The 24,803-nt window shown below is 43.6% G+C and overlaps 1 protein-coding gene across 1 annotated transcript in view; it reads left to right on the forward strand.

The window, feature by feature from the left end:
- FAP (fibroblast activation protein alpha) overlaps window positions 1-24,803 on the forward strand; it is a 195,649-nt gene that overhangs the window by 143,674 nt on the left and 27,172 nt on the right. Inside the window, exon 21 of the mRNA XM_073647054.1 lies at window positions 20,282-20,336. Coding sequence (XP_073503155.1) covers window positions 20,282-20,336 — 55 coding nt within the window. The remainder of the gene's footprint in view (window positions 1-20,281; window positions 20,337-24,803) is intronic.

A 24,803-nucleotide genomic window follows, 5' to 3' on the forward strand; every position in this document is an offset into this window, starting at 1 on the left:
AAACAAAATATATAGAACACTGAGGTCCGTAGACCAAGCAAACTAACAGAGTTAGATACAGAGCACAGGCTAGCTAGAAAGTAGTTATACAATGAAGTCCAGCAAAGCCAGAAGGGCGGAGCAGGATTAAATAGGCCAACAAGGTCATGTGACCAGCAAAGGAAAAAACCTAAGAGCAAGGTTCTAACAGGCAGTGGGTCAGTAATGGTGTGGGGTGGCATTTCTTTGGAGGGCCGCACAGCCCTCCATGTGCTCGCCAGAGGTAGCCTGACTGCCATTAGGTACCGAGATGAGATCCTCAGATTTTGGGGGTGACTCCAAATCCAAGCCTCCATTGGTTAATAAATTTGATTTCCATTGATGATTTTTGTGTGATTTTGTTGTCAGCACATTCAACTTTGTACAGAACAAAGTGTTCAATGAGAATATTTCATTCATTCAGATCTAGGATGTGTTATTTAAGTGTTCAACCCATCCAATCCACACAGGCAAAGACATCAAGCCAAAGATGTCCATAAATTTAGTTATGTGTAATAATAAGAAATGACACAGGGGAAAAAGTTTTGAACACTTTTTTTTTATGTATTTAGTACTTCGTACAAAAGCCTTTGTTGGTGATGACAGCTTCAAGAAGCCTCATATATGGAGAAACTAGTCGCATGCATTGCTCAGGTGTGATTTCACATCCTGAAGGTCCCGTGGGCTCCTTCTATGAACTCTGAGCTTTAGTTGCTTCCATACATTTTCTATTGGATTCAGGTCCGGTGATTGACTGGGCCATTCTAGCAGCTTTATTTTCTTTCTCTGAAACCAATTGAGAGTTTTTTTGGTCTTGTGTTTGGTATCATTAGCTTTCTGAAATGTCCACCCTCGTTTCATCTTTATCATCCTGGTAAATGGCAGCAGATTTTGATCAAGAATGTCAGTGCCATATGCTGAAAAACCGCCCCATTCCATGATGTTCCCATCTCCAAGCTTCACTGTTGGTATGGTGTTTTTGGAGTGATATGCAGTGCCTTTTGGCCTCCAAACATGGTGCATGAACATGCTTTTTCTTCACCAATGAAATATTGCGTGGTGAGCATGCATACAGGCCATGGAGCTGGAGTGCATTACTTATAGTTTTCTTTGAAACAATTGTACCTGCTGATTCCAGTTCTTTCTGTAGCTCTCCACAGGCCGTCATTGGCTCTTGTACAACTCTTCTGCTAATTCTTTTCACTCTTCTGTCTGAAATCTTTCCGGAAGCACCTGGTCATGGCCGATTTATGGTGAAATGATGTTCTTTACACATCCAGATTATGGCCCCAACAATGCTCACTGGAATCTTCAGTAGTTTAAAAAATCTTCTGTCATTGCCATCAGTATGTTTTGCAACAATAAGGTTTCTAAGGTATTCAGACAGCTCACTGGTTGTACCCATCATGAGTTGTTTCTTGTGTGGCACCTTGGTAATGAGACACCTTTTTATAGGCCATAAGTTGAACCAGCTGATATTATTTTTTACTAAGTGATAGGATTGCTTTCTAATTAATGACAGATTTCAGCTGGTGTCATGACTTTCCATGGCTTTATACCTTCTCTTGCTTCATGTGTTCAATACTTTTTCCCTCTGTCATTTCTCATTATTAAACATAACTTAATTTATCTATGGTTTGATTTCTCTGCCTGTGTGGATTCGATGGGTTGCTATTGACATCTGGTAAGAGTTTCATGTCAAGATCACCTTTAGGAACACATTTACGTGACGTGTTCAATACTTATTTCACCCGCTGTGTATATATATATATGTATATATACAGTACAGACCAAAAGTTTGGACACACCTTCTCATTTAAAGATTTTTCTGTATTTTCATGACTATGAAAATTGTACATTCACACTGAAGGCATCAACACTATGAATTAACAAATGTGGAATTATATACTTAACAAAAAAGTGTGAAACAACTAAAAATATGTCTTATATTCTAGGTTCTTCAAAGTAGCCACCTTTTGCTTTGATGACTGCTTTGCACACTCTTGGCATTCTCTTGATGAGCTTCAAGAGGTAGTCACCGGAAATGGTTTTCACTTCACAGGTGTGCCCTGTCAGGTTTAATAAGTGGGATTTCTTGCCTTATAAATGGGTTTGGGACCATCAGTTGTGTTGTGCAGAAGTCCGGTGGATACACAGCTGATAGTCCTACTGAATAGACTGTTAGAATTTGTATTATGGCAAGAAAAAAGCAGCTAAGTAAAGAAAAACGAGTGGCCATCATTACTTTAAGAAATGAAGGTCAGTCAGTCCAAAAAATTGGCAAACTTTGAAAGTGTCCCCAATTGCAGTTGCAAAAACCATCAAGCGCTACAAAGAAACTGGCTCACATGAGGACCGCCCCAGGAAAGGAAGACCAAGAGTCACCTCTGCTTCTGAGGATAAGTTTATCCGAGTCACCAGTCTCAGAAATTGCAGAAAAGGTGAACGGATGGACTCTACATGCCTGGTTCCCACCATGAAGCATGGAGGAGGAGGTGTGATGGTGTGGGGGTGCTTTTCTGGTGACACTGTTGGGGATTTATTCAAAATTGAAGGCATACTGAACCAGCATGGCTACCACAGCATCTTGCAGCGGCATGCTATTCCATCCGGTTTGCGTTTAGTTGGACCATCATTTATTTTTCAACAGGACAATGACCCCAAACACACCTCCAGGCTGTGTAAGGGCTATTTGACCAAGAAGGATAATGATGGGGTGCTACGCCAGATGACCTGGCCTCCACAGTCACCAGACCTGAACCCAATCGAGATGGTTTGGGGTGAGCTGGACCGCAGAGTGAAGGCAAAAGGGCCAACAAGTGCTAAACATCTCTGGAACTCCTTCAAGATTGTTGGAAGACCATTGCCGGTGACTACCTCTTGAAGCTCATCAAGAGAACGCCAAGAGTGTGCAAAGCAGTCATCAAAGCAAAAGGTGGCTACTTTGAAGAACCTAGAATATAAGACATATTTTCAGCTGTTTCACACTTTTTTGTTAAGTATATAATTCCACATGTGTTAATTCATAGTTTTGATGCCTTCAGTGTGAATGTACAATTTTCATAGTCATGAAAATACAGAAAAATCTTTAAATGAGGTGTGTCCAAACTTTTGATCTGTACTGTATACTATATATATTCACCGGTACATACATATACAGTTGTGCTCAAGCTGTCATTGATGTTAAAGGGGGCAATACACGGTGTTAAGAAATGGGGTATGTGAACTTTTGATCAGGGTCATTTGGATATTTTAGGATGTCATTAAGATTTAAAAAGAGAAAACACAGTAGTTTGACAATAAATGGCTTCACCCAACCAATAACCATGAGTGGAGAAAATGTTTTTTTTTGTTATCATTCATATTCTCTGAAACAAGGCCAAGAAAGGAAAAATTCTGCTGGGGTATAATAATATAATATAATAATCTTTATTTTTATATAGCGCTAACATATTCCGCAGCGCTTTACATACATTATCGTCGCTGTCCCCATCGGAGACTCACAATCTAGATTCCCTATCAGTATGTCTTTGGAGTATGTAAACTTTTGAGCACAACTGTATATATATTGTGGTAGGTTGACTCACTCTGCTTCTTAAAGAAACAGGAACGGTTTCCATTTAAAGTCCAGCTGGTTATTGCAATCCTCATAAGCCACATCACCAGAAACATAAATGCTACCTTTGTTCAGCACAAGGTAACACAAAGTAACACGTCCATATAATAGTGCTGTTTAGCCCACCTGGCTTAGAGTCCAGCTTCCGTGTCCTTTAGCAAAGGACATTCAGTCCAAGAGACCTTAAACCCCCATTCATCCAGCATGTGTGAGACAAAACAGCTTACAATTTACCCAGTGAATCCCATCCAGGGGTGGAGATATGGTGAGTAGTAATCTCTCCCAACTCATCAGCTACTCGCAATCAAACTGTAATGGCCAATTAACCCCTCTGAGCCCTTAGTGTGCTGGAGCATTTTCCTATATGTACTAAAGCATTACTTCATGTTTATCTTTCAACCACTAGGTCTCTAACAGCCACCTTACATACCTCCCCCCTCTGACATGTTCTGACACTAATTTAAATTCTCACCCGAAGAGATAGTATTGCAATGTGTCCACTGCCCACTTTATGGCAAGGCATTCCTTTTCTACAACGGAATAATTTTTTTTACATGCCAACAGTTTCTCACTCATGTAGAGAACAGGATGCTCCTCTCCATGTATCTCTTGAGAAAGGACCACTCCTAATCTGACTTCTGAGGCGTCCCTTTGAAATGCAAATTCCTTCTTAAAGTCAGGGTTAATCAGGACTGGCTGCTTACACAGTGCCACTTTCAGTTCTTGAAAGGCCGTTTCTGCCTCAGACGTCCATTTAGCCATGACTGATCTTGTCCCCTTAAGGAGGTCAGTCAAGGGTGTGGCTACCATGGCAAAGTTTGGAATGAATCTTCTGTAGTACCCCACGATTCCCAGAAAAGCCCTAACTTGCTTCTTTGAGAGTGGTTTCAGCCAGTTCTGGATTGCGTCCACTTTATTGATCTGGGGTTTGATTTTGCCTCTACCTACTACGTATCCAAGGTATTTGGCCTCTTCTTTCCCCTTGGCACATTTTTTTGAACTTAAAGAGAACTCCGCCTCCCTGAGTGCACGAAACACTGCCTGGACCTTTCACAGATGACTTTTCCAATCCTAGCTGAAGATTATGATATCATCCAAGTATGCCGCAACGTAACTCTTGTGGAGTGTGAGGATCCGGTCCATGGTATTCTGGAAGGTGGCCGAAGCTCTCTGTAGTCCAAATGACATCCAGACATATTGGAAGAAACCGTCGGGTGTAGAGAAAGCCGTCTTCTCCTTGGCTTCTTGTGACATGGGAATTTGCCAATATCCCTTTTTTATATCCAAGGTGGTTATGTACCTTGCCATACCAAGTCTCTCGATCAGCTCATTGACACGCGGCATCAGATATGTGATGAACTTGGAGACTTTGTTCATTTTTTGATAACCAATATCGAATCTCCATTCTCCATTGGGTTTTGGAACAAGGACAATCGGGTTAGACCACCCGTTCTTAGATTCGTCAATGATCCCGAGATTCAGCATACGCGTCACTTCCCTGGAGATCTATTCTTGGCCTCTGGAATTGGGTAGCGCTTTGAATTCACCCGCACATGGGGTTCCATGAGAAACTTGTCTTCTATGACATCATTACATCCCGGCAAATCTGAGAACAGGTCCTGGTTCTGCTGCAGCAATTCCCTACACTTCTGTTTTGGGGCCTTCTACAGTGTTTCAGCTCCTGTGACATCTTCAATATACGCTTCTGGCTTAACCAGCAAACAGGGAGTTCCACTGGGTTCCCTGTCTTGCCATACCTTGGTGGGTAACGGAATGAGGGGATTTCGGAAGTGAGAAGTGGGAACGGTTACCTTGCAGGTGGGACAGGAATTACAATACCTTAGGATTTCCCGGTGACAGCCGGGCCAATAGAGCCTTTGCAGGACCCTTTCTTGAGTTTTGTTCACCCTCAGATGGCCACCCAAGACATGTGAATGGGCCATGTCCAATGCCCTCCGTCTTTAGGGTCCTGGTGCCAACAATTGTTCCACTATCTCCTCCCTCACCTTAGTAACCCGGTACAATAAGTCTCCACTCAACATGAAATAGGGAAACCTGATGTCCGCCCCCGACTCCTGTTCGTATGCAATTTATAATGGTTGTCTTATTGAATGCTTCATTTAGAGTTAGGTCTCTTTGTTAGGCAAACCCAAAATTTTTTCTGGTCCCCCGTATCTCACAAATGTCTGCCTCAGGGAATACTACCTCCTCATCTTCCCCCATTGCACAGAAGGGACACCTGTCAGACTCTGGGGTTAGTGAAACTTCTTTAGGGCCAATCCATTTCTTATTCGTGCAATCGAGGTCTCCGCCTCTTCCCCACAAGTCCCAAAACAACACAATGTCCCAGCCTATGAAAATTGGGTGCAATAAATCCTAGACCACACCGACCTCATGGGACTCAGTATCTCAATGACTCTTCAATGACCGGATAGTCTTTATCTTCCTCATGAATGCAACGGATGCCCACCTTTTTCCCAGGGATCTGTTGGAGAAGAAGTGTGGTCCTCATGAGGGTCACCAAACTCCCCGAGTCTAGTAGTCCCATCATTTGCAGACATTCACTTTTACAGAACAAGCTTGGGGCCCCTCGCCTGATGGATAGTCCACACTGCAAGCTGGATATGTATAGAATGAACACTGGTGTCCCATGCTACAGTCCATTTGCTCGGTGGTTAGGGGACAATGGGCAGCTATAAGACCTATGCCGTGACATCTCCAGCAAATTACATCCCTCGATGAAGCCCTCGGCATGACCTCGACCGCCCCCTTAGACTTTGGATGCCCCACCCCCTTTTAACCTACTGCCCCCCAATATGGAGTGGATTGCCTCCCCAAGGAACTGTTGGCTCTCTGATACCTTTCAACCAGTCTGACCAAGTCATCGGCGTTCCGGGGCTCTCCCTGGGTAACCCAAGTCTGCATCGGGCTCAAAAGGGAGTGCACAAACTGGTCCATTACAACTCGCTCTACCATCTGCGCTGGGGTAGAGGACTCCGGCTGTAACCACTTGTGGATGAGGTGCAGCAGATCAAACATTTGGGAGCTAGGAGGTTTGTCACAGTGATATGCCCAGCGGTGGGCCCATTGTGCCCTGATAGACATTATCTCCTGCAAGCACGACAAAATTTCTGTTCTCAATTCTCAGTTCTCATACATTTTGGAATCATGGTATGCCTTTTGTGGCTCCCCCGTTAAGTATGGAGCCAGGACTTCCGCCCACTGCTCTGGCGGAGTTTCTCTCTTTCTCCGACCCTTTCCAAAAACAGTTAAAAAGGCCTCTATATCGTCACCTGCAATCATTTTCTGCAAGGCTCTCCTCACCGCCTTCCAGATAGAAAAATCATCAGCTGGTCTTGGAGTTGAGGCTGCCACCATGCCGCGAACCGACCGTGAGTAAATCAATCTGCTGCTGTTGTCGATGCTGCTGCTGGAGCTGCTGCTGGTGGAGCTTTTGCATAAGCAGCTTACTTGTCTCCTGTTGTGCCAGCTGCTACAGCTGTTGCTGCTGCTGCAGCTGCTGCTGATGCTGTTGCTGCTGGACTTGCAGCAGTTGTTTAATCAGGTCCTCCATGCTGTCTGATGTAGCTCCCTGGCTTTTAGCTGCCTTCACCTGTAGCGCCCCGAGGGTTCGGCCGCTACAGGGGTATTGCACCTCAGACCAGAGGTGTGATTTTCCACTCCCAGGTAAGGATGGAGTATGGACCAGGGCTCAGTTAGCTGCATGCAGCACACACACCCCATTTCCGAGGGACAGCTCAACGGTGCTCCCACTAGACAGAAGTGCAGGCACGACCGACCATGTCCCTGCTGGAGTGGGGAGGGAGGGGTGGAACACCCAGTGCTGTAGGGGCAGATAGGGGGCGGTTTCTGAGCGTAGGTAGGAGCCCATTGGTTGCTGGTCACCTGGGTTCATGGCTAGAGGGAGGTATAAAAAGTGGGCACCATCTTAGATCTAGGTTCAGTTCGTTCTGTGGAGAGGAGAAGACAGGGAGCAGCAGCTCAGGCTGAGTGCTGCTCCAGAGGCAGGCCTAGGGAAGAGGCCGGGGCCTGAGAGGAGAAGGAGAAGTGGGCCTGGAGAAGAGGCCGAGGAGGAGGTGAAGGGGAGCTGAGATTCTGGCTCATCTCAGCTCCAAGAGAAAGGAACAGAAACAGAAAGGAACTGCAAAGAAGGAGAGACAGAGAAACAGAAGGGCTCAGGAACAAGAAGGTGGAAGGGACCCTAAGAACCCACGAGAATCCAGGGTGCAGGGTCAGGCAGATTAAGGGTACCGGATCCCAAGTTGGTGGAGGAGAAACAACCCTCAGCCAAAGACCGGTCGTCGTGATCATATATTGGTGCGACACCTCATCAAACCTGCTAGGAAGGCACCATATAGGACAGCGGAGGATGGGGCCCACGTTTAACCGCACAGGTCCGCGACAGCTGGACAAAAGTGGGTCACTGGTGAGGCAGGCCAGAGAAAGGATAAAAGGGGGTCCTGTGCCATGCTCCTGAACTGCCTGGGAGTTCACCGAGCCCCTCACCTGGTGGACGCAGCACGGCTCGGGCGGTCACTGCTGGCCGAAGTGACCTGGAACAAACGAACTGTGAGTAAAGACCCTGGACTGTAACTTGTTGCCTGTGTGCTCCTTGCTCCTCCAGCACTATCGGCACCGGGATTCTCACTACCATCACTCCCACCATCCACCACACTGCCCTGGGGCCGCACTCTTCCCGTGGGGAGTCACACCATCCCAGCTGCACATATCATCAGCCCCAGCGGTCTGCCCTGCAGCGGCGGTTCCTAATAACCGCAATCCACGGGTGGCGTAGTCGGACATTATTTGGAGCGCATAGCAGACTACCATTGGCCTGACCACCCTGAGCCGTGGGACCGGGCCGCCACTACTACTACTCCCAGTGTCTCCCTATTGCCCGGTTCCGCGTGCCCCACGGCCCAGGGGGCGAGTCACACCCACGACATGCAGTACTTCTGTAGCAGTTACACTTGTTACCTGGGAATGCTGGCCGCACTTCTAATACCAAATGTGGTAGGTCGACTCACTCGGCTTCCTAAAGAGATAGACACAGAAACCGTTTCCATTTAAAGTCTGGCTGGTTTATTGCAATCCTCATAAATCACGTCACCAGAAATTTAAATACAGCCTTTGTCCGGCACAAGGTAACACAAAGTAACAAGTCCATACAATAGTGCTGTTTAGCCCACCTGGCTTAGAGTCCAGCTTCCATGTCCTTTAGCAAAGGACATTCAATCCAGGAGACCTGCAGCCTCCATTCATCCAGCATGTGTGAGACAAAATAGCTCACAATTTACCCAGTGAATCCCACCCAGGGGTGGAGATATGGTGAGTAGCAGTCTCTCCCAAATCATCAGCTGCTCTCAATCAAACTGTCATGGCAGATTAACCCCTCTCAGCAATTTTCCTATATGTACTAAAGCATTACTTCATGTTTATCTCCCAACCATTAGGTGTCTAACAGCCACCTTACAATATGCAATAGTCTAATCTCTAGAAACTGCAGCACTTCTAGCTCCTCGCCCTTCCCTCTCCATATAACTTTATAGGCAGCAGCTGTAATATAATCACTCAGTGAAGACAGATTTGTAGACAGATTTGAGCAGTTGTTTGAGAATGAACTGCATGCAGATGAAAAGTGAGGGATAAGTGAGGAAAGAGGCTTCTTTATCTAATAAGATAGATTATAAAGTTTAATATCAGAAAACTCGTCAACAAGTTTAGGAAACATTGTTAAAAGTAATGAGTTTTTATTACCCTTTATAAAATTAATAGGTTTCACTCAGAGTACACAAGGACATGAATCATTTTAGTGTGCTGTATAATGTTATCTCAAGTGCTAGTTAGAAGTGTCAAGATGAGAAAAATCAAGTGCTATGTTTTGAGGAGTAACATTATTTTATCCTTTATGGTATCAATTACCTGAAGCGCAAAGACATGATGAATAAGATGTAGATAACCTTTATTAGGGTATATTCACACACTCGGGTTTTGATAAGGATTTAGGGCTAAATTGTGGTCATTTCAATTTGCTAATTACCTGCAATATACTTTCTTTTCTAAGGAGCCTATTTGAGCAGAAAGGGGATCTTGAAACATACGACTAGATATGTGTTATGATCTGCAACATGTACTAAAGGAAAGATAGGGGAAAGCTGTCCCTACAGTAAGACTAAGCTGAATCCCTATGATGTAGCGGGCTGCCTGTTCCTAGTGAACAGACCCGCCTTAGTCCTCGGCTAGTCTGAATGAAGACCTATAGAATAAAGGGAGGGGTCCCTAAAAGAACTAAGGACTGGGACAAAAATGGGACACCTCCTAAACAGAAGTTGTTGCAGAAGACAAAAAGACAAACTGACAAAAAGTACTAGAGGTCCAAGAGGACCAAGTGAACTTGACAGAGAAAGGCACCGAAGCACCAGGCTAGAGAAACAGTCAAACACTGAAGTCCAGCACAGCCAGAAGGGCGGAGCTGGAATATAAAGGCAGATGGTCACGTGACCGCAAACCACAAGATAGAAAAAACAAACAGGAGGGTTCTAACAGTACCCCCTCTTTTATGAGGATCCTCCGGATCCTCCAGGCCCAGGCCTATCCGGAAACCTCCTGTGGAAAGCTTTAACAAGTCTAGGAGCAGAGACATCATCCGTCCTTACCCAGGAGTTGTCTTCGGGACCGAAACCCTTCCAGGAGACAAGATACTGTAATCTCCCTCTATGCCATCTAGAATTCAAGATACGAGAAATTTCATATTCGCCGTCTTCCACCACAGGAGGAACTGTGACAGTGGCGTCCCTATCAGATACATCAGCCTTTTTCAACAAGGAAACATGAAACACAGGATTAATCTTCCAGGAAGTAGGGACATCCAACCTAACAGCAGACGGGTTAACAACCTGTAGCACTTTAAATGGACCCACAAACTTAGGACCCAGTTTTTTAGAGGGAATCCTCAACCGCAGGTTCTTCGAGGACAACCAAACCATGTCACCCACAGTAAACAAAACCTCTTTACGTTTCCTGTCAAAATACTTCTTGGACTTCTTGTTAGCCTCTTGAAGGTTACAACGTACATTAGTCCAAACTCTCTCCAAATCACCGGAAAAATTCTCGTCCTCCGGCACCGCCGACCCCAATTTGGAGAACTAACCAAAAGACGGATGTCTCCCAGTACAACAAAAAAAAGGAGAACACCCAGCAGAGGAGGATGTATGATTGCTAAGAGCAAATTCTGTGAGAGGCAGAAACTCAGACCACACCTCTTGATTGTCCGCCACAAAACAACGCAAAAACTGTTCAACATCCTGGTTCTTTCTTTCAGTCTGTCCATTAGACTCAGGATGGTAACCAGACGAAAATGACAAATGGACTCCCAACCTGTCACAAAAAGCACGCCAAAAGCGAGCCACAAACTGAGGTCCTCTATCAGAAACAATTTCCGTGGGAACGCCATGGAGCTTGACAATCTCCTTAACAAGCGCCTTAGCGAGTGTCTTGGCGCAGGGCAACTTAATGAATGGAACCAAATGACACATCTTACTAAAATGGTCCACGACCACCCAGATGACAGTAAAACCCTCGGACACAGGAAGATCAGTAATAAAATCCATAGTGAGATGCGTCCAAGGTGCACTAGGAACCTCTAGAGGGCAAAGCAACCCCGCAGCAGGAGTATGTGAAGCCTTTGACCTAGCACACACAGTACACTGACGCACCCACTTGATGACTTCCTTCTGCCATCCAGGCCACCAAAAACTGTGACTGATAAGTCTCTTACTCTCCGAAATTCCTGGATGACCTGCCAACCGAGACTCATGACACTCCACAAACAAATCTCTCCTAAAGGCTCTAGGCACGAACAACCTCCCATGGGGAGTGTTAGATGGAGCATCATCTTGAGCTTTCAGAATCCCATTCTCCAAAACGGAGTCCAAAGCCGCCACCACAACTTTCTGTAAAATGCTCTCCTCCTCGGTACCGACCATAGGAGAGAAGCTGCGAGATAAAGCATCGGCTTTAACATTCTTAGTACCAGGGATATAGGTAACAGAAAAATGAAACCGAGAAGAAAAAAGTGCCCACCTAGCTTGACGGGCATTCAAGCGCTTGGCAGCATCCAGATAGATCAAATTCTTATGATCTGTGAAAACCTGAATAGGAAATCTAGCGCATTCCAAAAAATGACACCAATGTTCAAACGCAAGTTTAATAGCCAGCAACTCCCGATTTCCAACATCATAATTCAGTTCGGTTTCCGAACATTTTTTCGAAAAGAAGGCACAAGGATGTACTCCACCCTTGTTCTCCTGAGACAAAACTGCTCCGACACCTACCGATGAAGCATCGACCTCGACCAAAAAAGGCTTGGTCTCATCAGGCTGCATAAGGATAGGAGCAGAACTGAACCTCTCTTTGAGATACTCAAACGCTTCAATGGCCTCAGTAGTCCACTGGGCCGTATTCGCACCTTTCCTGGTGAGATCGGTTAGAGATTTAACAATTACAGAAAAATTCTTAATGAATTTCCTGTAATAATTGGCAAAACCCAAAAATCTCTGTATAGATTTCAAACCAATAGGCCTAGGCCATTCCTGCACAGCCTGAACCTTCACAGGGTCCATCTCAAAGCCCTCGCTGGAGACAATGTAGCCCAAAAAACTAATTTTCTGCACAGCGAACTTACATTTCTCCAGCTTAGCAAAGAGTGAATTATCACTCAATAACTGCAAAACTTCACGTACACTCTGCCAATGGGACTCTAGATCTGGTGAATAAATCAAAATGTCATCCAAATACACAACCACATTCTTACCAATCAAAGGTCTCAGGATGTCATTAATAAGGTTCTGAAAAAATGCAGGTGCATTGGTAAGACCAAAGGGCATCACCAGATTCTCAAAATGACCTACCGGAGTGTTAAAAGCAGTTTTCCATTCATCACCCTCCTTCTCACGTAACAAATTGTATGCCCCCCGGAGATCAATTTTGGAGAACCACTTGGCTCCCACTAACTGGTTAAACAAGTCAGGAATTAACGGCAATGGGTAGGAATTGCGTACGGTAATCTTATTAATTTCACGAAAATCCAGACATGGACGTAAACCGCCGTCCTTTTTTTTAACAAAGAAGAATCCAACTGCCACCGGCGACTTAGAAGGTCTAATGTGACCAGCAGCCAGGCTAGTCTCTATGTACTCCTCCAAGGCCTTTCTTTCAGGGATAGTCAGATTAAACAAGCGACTTTTGGGAAGAGTAGCTCCAGGAACAAACTCAATGGCGCAATCATAATCCCTATGAGGAGGTAAAACTTGCGACTCCTCCTCCGAAAAAACCCTCCAAAAATCTTGAATAGGTACCGGTAATTCCCCTTTTTCCACAGCCGCAACGCGACCATTACAACATTTATCCTAGCACTTCGGGCTCCAAGACTTAATCACATTAGTAGACCAGTCCAATAAAGGATTGTGCAGTCTTAACCAAGGCAATCCTAGAACAACTGGAGAGGGCAAATTATCCAAAACAACCAAGTCCAAAATTTCTTGGTGATCTCCATTGATAGTGAGGGGAAATGCAGCAGTCTTGTGAGTAATACATTTCAAAGGAGTGTTATTAATAGAAATCACAGAAATAGGTGATGACAAAGGTTTGGATTTCAATTTAAGGTTTTCCAAAAACCCTTTATCAATCACATTAAGTATTGAACCACAATCCACAAATACCTGAAATTCAAACAAATCTCCCTGCAGAGTAGTACTCCCAGAAAGAAATACTCCTGCAGAGCGTAAACAAGCTATACGGGCGTAACTGACCTTTTTTTTTTCTTTACTTAATTCTTTACAAGATTTCTGGCTCTCACAGACCTGTAACTTCTTCTTTAAGAGGCTCCTCTGTCCTCCACTTATTACCTGTAGTACTGGCACCTGTTTGAACTTGTTATCAGTATAAAAGACACCTGTCCGCAACCTCAAACAGTCACACTTCAAACTCCACTATGGTGTAGAGCTGAAGACCAATGAGCTGTTGAAGGACACCAGAAACAAAATTGTAGCCCTGCACCAGGCTAGGAAGACTGAATCTGCAATAGGCAAGCAGCTTGGTGTGAAGAAATCAACTGTGGGAGCAATAATTAGAAAATGGAAGACATACAAGACCATTGATAATCTCCCTCGATCTGGGGCTCCACACAAGATCTCACCCCGTGGGGTCAAAATGATCTCAAGAACGGTGAGCAAAAATCCCAGAACCACATGGGGGGACCTAGTGAATGACCTGCAGAGAGCTGGGACCAACATTACACAGGCTACCATCAGTAACACAATACACCGCCAGGGACTCAGATCCTGCAGTGCCAGACGTGTCCCCCTGCTTAAGCCATTACATGTCTGGGCCCGTCTGAAGTTTGCTAGAGAGCATTTGGATGATCCAGAAGATTATTGGGAGAATGTCATATGGTCAGATGAAACCAAAGTAGATCTGTTGGTAGAAACACAACTCGTCGTGTTTGGAGGAGAAAGAATGCTGACTTGCATCCAAAGAACACCATACTTACTGTGAAGCATGGGGGTGGCAACATCATGCTTTGGGGCTGTTTCTCTGCCAAGGGACCAGGACGACTGATCCGTGTACATGAAAGAATGAATGGGGCCATGTATCGTGAGATTTTGAGTGCAAACTCCCTTCCATCAGCAAGGGCATTGAAGATGAAACATTGCTGGTTCTTTCAGCATGACAATGATCCCAAGCACACCGCCAGGGCAATGAAGGAGTGGCTTCGTAAGAAGCATTTCAAGGTCCTGGAGTGGCCTAGCAAGTCTCCAGATCTAAACCCTATAGAAAACCTTTGGAGGGAGTTGAAAGTCCATGTTGCCCAGCGACAGAACCAAAACACCACTGCTCTAGAGGAGATCTGCATGGAGGAATGGGCCAACATACCAGCAACAGTGTGTGCCAACCTTGTGAAGACTTACAGAAAACGCTTGACCTCTGTCATTGCCAACAAAGGATATATAACAAAGTATTGAGATGAACTTTTGTAATTGACCAAATACTTATTTTCCACCAAAATTTGAAAAAAATTTCTTTCCAAATCAGACAATGAGATTTTCAGGATTTGTTTTCTCATTTTGTCTCTCATAGTTTAGGTCGACCTATGATGTCAATTACAGGCCTCTCTCATCTTTTTAAGTGGGAGAACGTGCACAATTGGTGGCTGATTAAATACTTTTTTTCCCCACTGTAGCACCCATAATTCCAATTACTTTGGGTAAGGTTAAGCTGACCTGAGAACTTCAGTGTCTCTAGCCAGTGATTGAATCAAATTCATTATGGCAGTTTGGTCCTGATGAAGAGGTTTGGAAACCATGAAACTTGTTGACACAATAAACCACATTCATGCTTTATCCTCGTGAATGACTACACGACGGTTGATCGCGTGATCGCAAGTATATAATTTACATACTGTACATTCAGTCACTTGCTGACTAGACGTGCACGGCCACACTAATGCAAGAGCATTGCAAGAGCATTGAGTGAGGCAGGACACGTCTAGTTGAAATGTGGCCAGATGTATACAAATCTCATACCAGCAGTCAAATGCCTACACCTTTTGAACCTTGGGCAGCATGGACTCTTAACCACCGTATTCTCCAATTTCTATCCAGTGATTGATTCTTTGGACAATGTCAGTGGAAGGTGAACCAAGTAAACTAGAAAAGAAGTCAAAATTTTATGTCAGTTAAAAGGATTGTCCAGCCTTAGGGTACAAGTCTGCAGTCACTAAATGTGACTGCAGACTTGTGAATCTTCACATTGTGTGCATTGCACGCTGTGAGAATTCTCCGGTGCTGGAAGGGCAGGCTTGTGATTGCAGGTATGAGATTTGTATACGTCTGGCCACATTTCAGCTAGACGTGTGCAGCCTCACTCAATGTTCTTGCATTGAGTATGGCCGCGCACGTCTAGTCAGCAAGTGACTGCATGTACAGTATGTAAATTCTATACTTGCGATCACGTGTCCGTCGCTCCTGGATCTAGCACTGGAAAATCCCCGCAGCACACAGTGTGTGCAAAGTGAGAATTCACAAGTCTGCAGTCACATAGAGTGACTGTAGACTTGTAGACTAAGGCCAGACAATAGTGGAGCTGGGTTCATACCATGGACAAAATGGTCAGGAGAATGGGCAGACAATCCAGGGTTCACTTTGTTAATGCTGACAAACAGTTGGTTATATGATACAGTGGTTATACTGTAAAAAGATTAATTCAAGTGAATGGTGAAAGATCAAAATCAGGGAAATCGAACAGCTAGGTTAGGGAAAAAATATCTATAAATGACACAAAGACCAGCATGCTGGTGCTATAAAGTGCCTAAAAAGCTAATTGGTATGATGTATGTGCTTAATGCACATGTGAGCCATTTTATCTACTTTTTTCAGCAGGGAGGAAGTAAAGGTCTGCAGTATTTCAAATCTAATAATTCTCAACTTCCTTAAAATAAACAGTTAATTTCTAATGTTCTAATATTAATTTAGAAATCAAACTGTTATGTAGACAGTGAGGTGTCTATCCAAGCACATCACTGAAGGAACACCAAGATACTCACTGTGGCAGCAACTCCTCCATATTTTCTGTCAATAGGGAGAAAGTAAAGGACTGCAGTAATTCAAGTCTCCTTGTATTCCGATTCACATAAAAAACAATTTTATAATTTTATTTCTAGACGATAAACTTGCATTTGGACTCAGGAACGCATTTCCTAAGAGGTTCTCAAGTGGATTTCTTAAATAAACACTTTACAAACATAACAAGTGGGCATTATGTTCAGATTTATGTAGTGTTGTGTATCCTGCTGATATGGAGAGATGTGTTCTATCCATGTGTTACCAATCATCCAAATATCTGGCTTGTTCCTCATTAACAGATTTTGTGTATTAAGTAAATCCACACTTTTTCAGATTTACCATATCAGTGTCAATGGTTCCTCCAGGGACTACAACCCTGTTCTCTATTGAATCTGATACTGTTCCAATGTTCTTAAGCAAACTGTGAGATTATGTAAAGTAACCAACATTTCAACACTTGGTTGTTAAGATCAATCAGGTCATGGGATCGTTCTTTAAGTAAAATGTGATGTACTTTCTAAGCATATGGAATCTATTAAAGAGCACTGACTAAAGACCTGGAATGGGAAGATTATTATAGAATAGCATAGTAACTATGTAATACAAATATTATCCAACATCATAAAACACTGCAACAAAGTAATTAATATACAATTTCTATGCAGATCTACAGTACGATGTGTCATATTAAGAGCAAAAATGTTAAACTTTCTCCAAAACTGGTGTTACAGGGAAGGTGTTGTTATAAGCTGAATGACATTTCAAAGGAAACTTTAGTAATGTTGTGTATAGAGAAATCTATGTGTCATGGAGGTGTCATCAGCAGTGCTAAAATGTCTTAGGGTATGTGCACACAGTGGCTTTTTAGGCAACTTCGCATAAGGAAACCACCTGAAAAAGCGTTTAATGAATGCGAAATAAAATGAACATATGCATTGCAGTGTCAAAACGACTGGCTGTACATATGCTCGGTCTTTTTGAGTTTCTTCTAACCAATTAAGGCTTCGAAAACTGTGGAGCAGTGTGTTCTTCAGATGGCTTCTGTTTGGAAGACGTTCACTGTTTTATATATACAAGTAAAACAACTAAAATTATGATGGCCAAGCCACCGATAAACCAGCCGAGAAGACGCCAAAGAAGTCGCTTAAGGAAAAACACCTAAAAGACACTTTGTGCACATACACTTAAAGTGCAGGGAGGGATGGCGTGTAATTTGCTGAAGGTCTAGCAAGGTAATTGTGGAAACCTTCTCTGAAATAGATCATTATTATTTCAAACTGAGATATTAGACATGGATTTTCTGGCTGAAAAATTCACATCTAAAAACTAAATCTGAAAAATATGTTTTTTGGTGTGGTTTTGTAAGGACACTATTTTGATGCGGCTTTTGATGTTTTTGTATTTGTCATTTGGTTTTTGAAGCATTTTTTATTATAACATGGGGAGTAGCGATAGGATGAGTTTTTGACGCGCTTTCACTGCAAAAACCAAGGCTGTGGAGTCGGTAAGCCAAACCACTTACTCCAACTCCGACTCCACAGCTCGGCCTCACTACTGAGTGTGTACATAAAGTGCCGCACAGATCCATCTCAACTAAAAGCCAAGATCCTTAGATCAGGGACAGAACAGACATTTATAGGACATTTCATAACTTTCCCAAAACCTTCTGAAAACATTTACAGCACATACTGCTGCTGTACCAATTTATTATATATTTTAGGAGTCGGAGTCGGTTCATTTTATACCGACTCCAACTCCGACTCCAGCAAAATGAAATCCGACTCCACGACTCTGACTCCACAGCCCTGGCAAAAACCTTGCCAAAAGGCATTAAAACTGAAGTAAAAGCTGTGCAAAATGCACATTTTGCTCTAATTTACGATTTGACATAGCACATTTTTGGTGCATCTCTGCTGCAACAGCTTCACCAAAAAATGCATCAAAACCGCTATACTGAGGCAAAAAATCCACCTTTGACAAAAAAAAAACTTATTGCGAAGAGATTTGAAAATTTTTTAATGTAGATTTTTGTGTAGAATCTGTACCAAAATATGGGTGACTGCGGAGGCCAGGTCATCTGGCATAGCACCCCATCACTCCCCCTCTTGGTCAAATAGCCCTTACACAGCCTGGAGGTGTGTTTGGGGTCATTGTCCTGTTGAAAAATAAATTATGGTCCAACTAAACGCAAACCAGATGGAATAGCATGCCGCTGCAAGATGCTGTGGTAGCCATGCTGGTTCAGTATGCCTTCAATTTTGAATAAATCCCCAACAGTGTCACCAGCAAAGCACCCGCACACCATCACACCTCCTCCTCCATGCTTCACGGTGGGAACCAGGCATGTAGAGTCCATCCGTTCACCTTTTCTGTGTCGCACAATGACACGGTGGTTGGAACCAAAGATCTCAAATTTTGACTCATCAGACCAAAGCACAGATTTCCACTGGTCTAATGTCCATTCCTTGTGTTCTTTAGCCCAAACAAGTCTCTTCTGCTTGTTGCCTGTCCTTAGCAGTGGTTTCCTAGCAGCTATTTTACCATGAAGGCCTGCTGCACAAAGTCTCCTCTTAACAGTTGTTGAAGAGATGTGTCTGCTGCTAGAACTCTGTGTGGCATTGACCTGGTCTCTAATCTGAGCTGATGTTAACCTGCGATTTCTGACGCTGGTGACTCGGATAAACTTATCCTCAGAAGCTGAGGTGACTCTTGGTCTTCCTTTCCTGGGGCGGTCCTCATGTGAGCCATTTTCTTTGTAGCGCTTGATGGTTTTTGCAACTGCACTTGGGGACACAAGTTTTCCCAATTTTTCGCACTGACTGACCTTCATTTCTTAAAGTAATGATGGTCACTCGTTTTTCTTTACTTAGCTGCTTTTTTCTTGCCATAATACAAATTCTAACAGTCTATTCAGTAGGACTATCAGCTGTGTATCCACCAGACTACTGCACAACACAACTGATGGTCCCAACCTTATTTATAAGGCAAGAAATCCCACTTATTAAACCTGACAGGGCACACCTGTGAAGTGAAAGCCATTTCTGGTGACTACCTCTTGAAGCTCATCAAGAGAATGCCAAGAGTGTGCAAAGCAGTCATCAAAGCAAAAGGTGGCTACTTTGAAGAACCTAGAATATAAGACATATTTTCAGTTGTTTCACACTTTTTTGTTAAGTATATAATTCTACCTGTGTTAATTCATAGTTTTGATGCCTTCAGTGTGAATGTACAATTTTCATAGTCATGAAAATACAGAAAAAATCTTTAAATGAGAAGGTGTGTCCAAACTTTTGGTCTGTACTGTAAATCACCTGAAAAAAACATTGAGTTCACTTACTCTAACAATGCCCTGAAAATCTTCTCCAACAACAGAAATACAGCAGATTCTGACTAATAGAATTTGCTAATATAAATAATTTGAGAATGTCTCAACTGAGGATTTTCACAGCAGTAGTAGCACATAAAACTACATTTTTCTTGTGGATATGCCACAGATTTGGAACACAATTAGCAACAGGATAATGTAGTTGTGTGAACATACATTCAGGGTCAGAAATCTTCAGCATACCAGTACCAGAAGATCAAACATCATCTTCACACTGTAAAAAAAAATCTGCAAAAACTTGGCGCAGATTTTAAATTTATGCTGCAAATTTTTGCTCTTTACAATGTATAGGGTGATTGCAGCAGCAAATATGCAACAAAATCTGAGACAAATCTGTAAGTTGGATTTTGCTCTGGATTACTTATAGATGTTTTCCCCTCCATTTATATTCTGTGTAGCCATCCAATAAAGGTTTGTTTTTTTTACTAACTAAAACTCAGTTTGGGCTCAAAATAACAAATGGCGCAATACTAGAATATTTGCAATTCTATTTCTGTTCTCTGCCAAATGCCTCATGCTTTCACCACCACTCCTGATATTTCCTCCCAGATCACTGGTAGTGACCATGCTATTGTGTATTATTGTTTTCTTAGCTGGTAATTGTTACTTTTATCATTTTAGAAAATTTATTGAAATGGGATTCATTGATGAACAGCGAATTGCAATTTGGGGTTGGGTAAGTATATTTTTCCATTGTATTACACTTTCAACTTAAATATTACCTAGAACTATAGTCAGTGCTTATAAAACTTTATTTTGTATTAAAACTCAATATTTAACAAAATGTCTTGCAAAAATAATGTTAAATATTATTATGCAGAGTTATTAACTGCTAATATTTCCCAATGACTGAGACTTATTGGCTTTGCATCTATAGATGTGTTGTTCCTTACTTTTCCTATTGGCTTGATCCAGCTTGGAAAAAAAACTTGTGATACTCTGTCGGGAGAGGTTTATGCTTTATGTGTCAATATGTGGCCACCCAGTGGTTATGATGTGAGTTGCGGCCAGTGGAGGATTGCCAGTAATTCTGATTGGCAGGAGTCCCATAGAGGGTAGCGGTTGTAACAATATGACTCCTTTAGTACCAATAATACTCCTTTCAGGCTTCTATCCTGTTGAGAGATGCCCATTAATATAATTACTTTTCACTTTCCAATGTTATGAGCTCTGAAATTTATAGCACATCCATTAAAGTCTAAGATGAGTTATCTGTTGAGGATATACACTGTATACAGATAACCGGATGATAGCGCTCAGTTAGTGAGTCATCACTTCCCTTGCTGCATCAAACTGAATCCTCTGTGATATTTAGACCTGGGTTTTCTGTAACTGTGGCCAAGTGGCTTATAATATTACTGCTCTACGTCTATTATTCTTTCAGATAGCATTATGCTATTTGCTTTGCAGTCTTTATTGACTAGGCAGGAAGTTAGCATCGACATGAGCTCTATGCTAATGCATTGGTGACAGCTGGTTACGAGATAGACTATGGGCAAAAGTATTGGGACACCTACACACTACACCTACAGGAGCTTTTATAACTTCCCATTCTAAATCCATAATCATTAATATGGAATGTTCCTCCCCATTTGCAGCTATAATATCTTCCTCTTTTCTGGGAAGGATTTCTACAAGATCTTGGAGGTGTCTGTGGGAATTTTTGGCCCATTGATCCAGAAAAACATTTGTTTGATGTTGCAGGAGAGGGCCGGGATCACATTCTCCAATACGGAGTAGTCCAATGGTGTCCTATGGAGTTGACGTCCAGGCTCTGTCAGGGCCACTCAAGTTCTTTCACACTAAACTCCCCCCAACCATGTTTGATGTTGTAGGAGAGGGCCGGGGTCACAATCTCCCATGTAGAGCAGTCCAATGGTGTCCTATGGAGTTGACATCCAGGCTCTGTCAGGGCCAAGTTCTTTCACACTAAACTCCCCCCAACCATGTCTTTATGGACCATGTGCTCTGGGCACAGTCATGGGGAACAGAAATGGACCTTCTTCACACCGTTCTCACAAAGTTGGAAGCTACAATTACCCAAAATGTCTTGTATGTTGAATAATTAAGATTTCCCTTCACTATAACTAAGCGACCAATGCCGACCGCTGAAAAGTAATCTCATTCACTTCTCCACCAAACTTTACAGAGAGCACAATGCAGTCAGGCGGGTAATATTCTCCTGGTATTCCCCAAACTCAGACTCGTCCACCAGATGCCAGATAGAGATTTGTGACCCATCACTGCACAGAACATATTTCCTCCTGAGCCCAGTAGTGGCGGCTTTACCCCACTCCATTTGACACTCGGCATCGTGCTTGGTGATGTAAGGCTGCATGCAGCTGCTCGGCCATGAAGCTTTTTGTGCTGATGTTAATACCAGTGGAGGTCTGGACTGTGCAGTTATGGAGTCATCCCAGCGTTGGAGACATTTATGCATTACGTTCTGTAACTTCACGTGGTCTCCACCAATAATACCACTCACAGTTTATCTTGGAATATTTAGTCACGAATAGACTTGTTGCACCGGTGGCTCCTATTACAGGACTGCGCTGGTATCAGTGAGCTCTGCACCACCGGCCATTCTTTCACATGTTAGTAAAAGCAGGTTGCAGGTCAAGGGCCGGATGTTATACACTTGTGGTAATGAGATAGGATGAAAAAGCAGAATTCAATGATTTACACATGCGGCTTAATTCATTTGTCCAAATAAAGCTATAATGATATGGCTTTCATGTGACATATATTTCAGCTGGTTATGTAATGTATCAGTTTCCGTTGTTCCGTCTACTGCAGACTTGTGAATCCTCACAGCGCGCATTGTGCATGCTGTCAGGATAATTCGCTGTTGGGAGCAAGCGGGCCAGGGCCGCAAGTATGCAATTTGCATACTTCCTGTCACATGCCGACTAGGCGTGCACAACCTCGCTCAATACAAGTGCATTTCATTCACTTTGCTGGTGCAGTAAAATGCTGCATTTTTACTGCGGCAAAAACAAAACATGTAAACAAGCCCTAAGATTGGAGTACAAAGTTTTGATGACTTGGGGTCATGGACCAAAAGCGAATGGACACAATTTTTGCTTCTCGACTAAGAACTTGACTTGTCAAAAGTTTTAGAAACTTTTCTTCTTCTTCGTAGATTTCTTCTTTATAGTCTCTTTGACTCGCTGTGTTAATTTGATTTAAACTTTAATAAAACTGAATTTGCAAATGAAAAAAAGAAAGTTTTACAAAGTATCAGCTACAATTTAATTCCAATTTTTCAAGGAGTAAAACCTGAACAACACAAATTTCTAAGAACAGGGTCCCCAGCATTGTAATTTCACAGGGAATACGTATATTTACTAAAACAGACATGTTAGAAAAATGAAGAGCTTCTCCTTAAACTTTTCTCACAACAGCGTTTGTTTGTTTTTGCGCTTTTGGTTTCTCCTTCCCTTCTTCCAAGATCCATAAGTGTGGCGCCCCTGAGGGTTCGACCGCCACAGGGATGCTGCACTTCTCTAATGGAATGTAGTGTTCCTCCTCTGAGGTAAGAACTGTGCGATGGTCAGGACCCTTCCTTCATATCCAACACCACACTTCTCCCACCAGAGGGGGCTAGAATGCACTAGGTGCTGCTCTCCTGGTTATCGGGAGACTGGGGAACCAAGAGATAGGGGAACCATTTAGTGGGTGAGGGTGGAGGACTCACATTTTAGTGACACTGTAAATTTCATATTTAATACACAGCCATTTTTGGCTCTTGGTCTTTTGATCGTTATCTCATTGTGATCTCTCCTACCTGAGCGTGGATCCTGTGTGGACCAGCAGAGGACAGGGACACGGCCCCTCGTACCTCGGCCTTGGGTCGAGGGGCAGGCTGCAGATAATGTATGTCTCAGCCCGGTCGAGGACCATGACCAAGAAGGCCCGGAGCTTTAGAGTGTAGCTCCACCGCAAATGGATCCCAGGGAGGATGCAGACGGAGCGGTGTACGCCACCTGTCCTCGCCAACCTGATATTTTCAGAGGGATTCCGGCTGCAAGAGGGGTACCGGCCCCCGACACCCGACCTTGCTACTCCACGTCCTAGTCGGGAAAGCCCGGTAGGCCCTGAGGATCCCACCGGGTAACGGAAGGAGCGGAGCTGCCACCCGTACCCCTTTTCTGAGAGAAGTTCAGAGGGAGACCCGGCCTATCTACACACACAGACAGGAAAGGGACCCGGTCTGAAGTCTAGGAACACTCTGGTGCGGGGTCCTGATTGAACGCTGGACTTACTCGGAGGTTATCGGACCCTCGTCTCTGGTGACCGCAGAACTCCGCGAGGAGCAGGGAGAAGCCTTGCAGCTGTACTCTTCAACGTGAGTAAAAACCCTGGAAGTTAACCCCTATGGCCTCCGGACTCTTATTCTGCACTGCACCGCACTACGCAGCACCAGACTACCTAGACTACTACCCCCTCCATCCTGTCCCTCTGCCCTGAGGCCCTGCTCCGCCTGTGGGGAGTAGTAACAACGACGGCTGTGATAACACCATGCCTCAGCGGACTGCAGCAGTGCTGATGGCCTTCACCAGGTGCCACAGGTGGCGTAGTCGAGATCAGCCACTCAACCCGTATAAGCCCGTACCATCTCTTTGTTTTAGTGTGACGACCCTGGGCACGGAGCGGGTCCGGGCCACGGCTGCACCCCATCTCTACATCACAGGACCCGACTCCGAGTCCCCCATCTCCCAGGGTAGGGCTAGCGAGGCGTCACATAAGTTTTCTATTTTTCCATTTGCATAGCCTTATGAGGGATTGTTTATTGCGGGATGAGTTGTACTTTAGAATGACGCCATTCGCTTTACCATACAATGGACTGTGGTGTGATGAAGTGGTTAAAAAACACATAATACCGGTATTGTTTTCGTGTTTCATTTTTTTTTATCCTTTTTTTTTCATTGTGCAATAAATATGACCTGGCAAAATTATTCTCAGGTTCAGTACAATTATGATGATACCAAGTTAGTTTATTTTCATTTTTCATTATTTCAAAGGTCTAAAAAATATTCTGAATTTTGTAAAAAAAAAATTGAATTTGGTTTGTGACGCCTTTCTCCGAGACCCATAACTTTGAGCTGTTATAGATGGCTTGTTTTTTGCATGCTAAGCTCTA

Source organism: Phyllobates terribilis, unplaced genomic scaffold (genome assembly GCF_046119375.1).
Source record: "Phyllobates terribilis strain yellow unplaced genomic scaffold, ASM4611937v1 Scaffold_9__5_contigs__length_417890890, whole genome shotgun sequence".
Taxonomy (NCBI): domain Eukaryota; kingdom Metazoa; phylum Chordata; class Amphibia; order Anura; family Dendrobatidae; genus Phyllobates; species Phyllobates terribilis.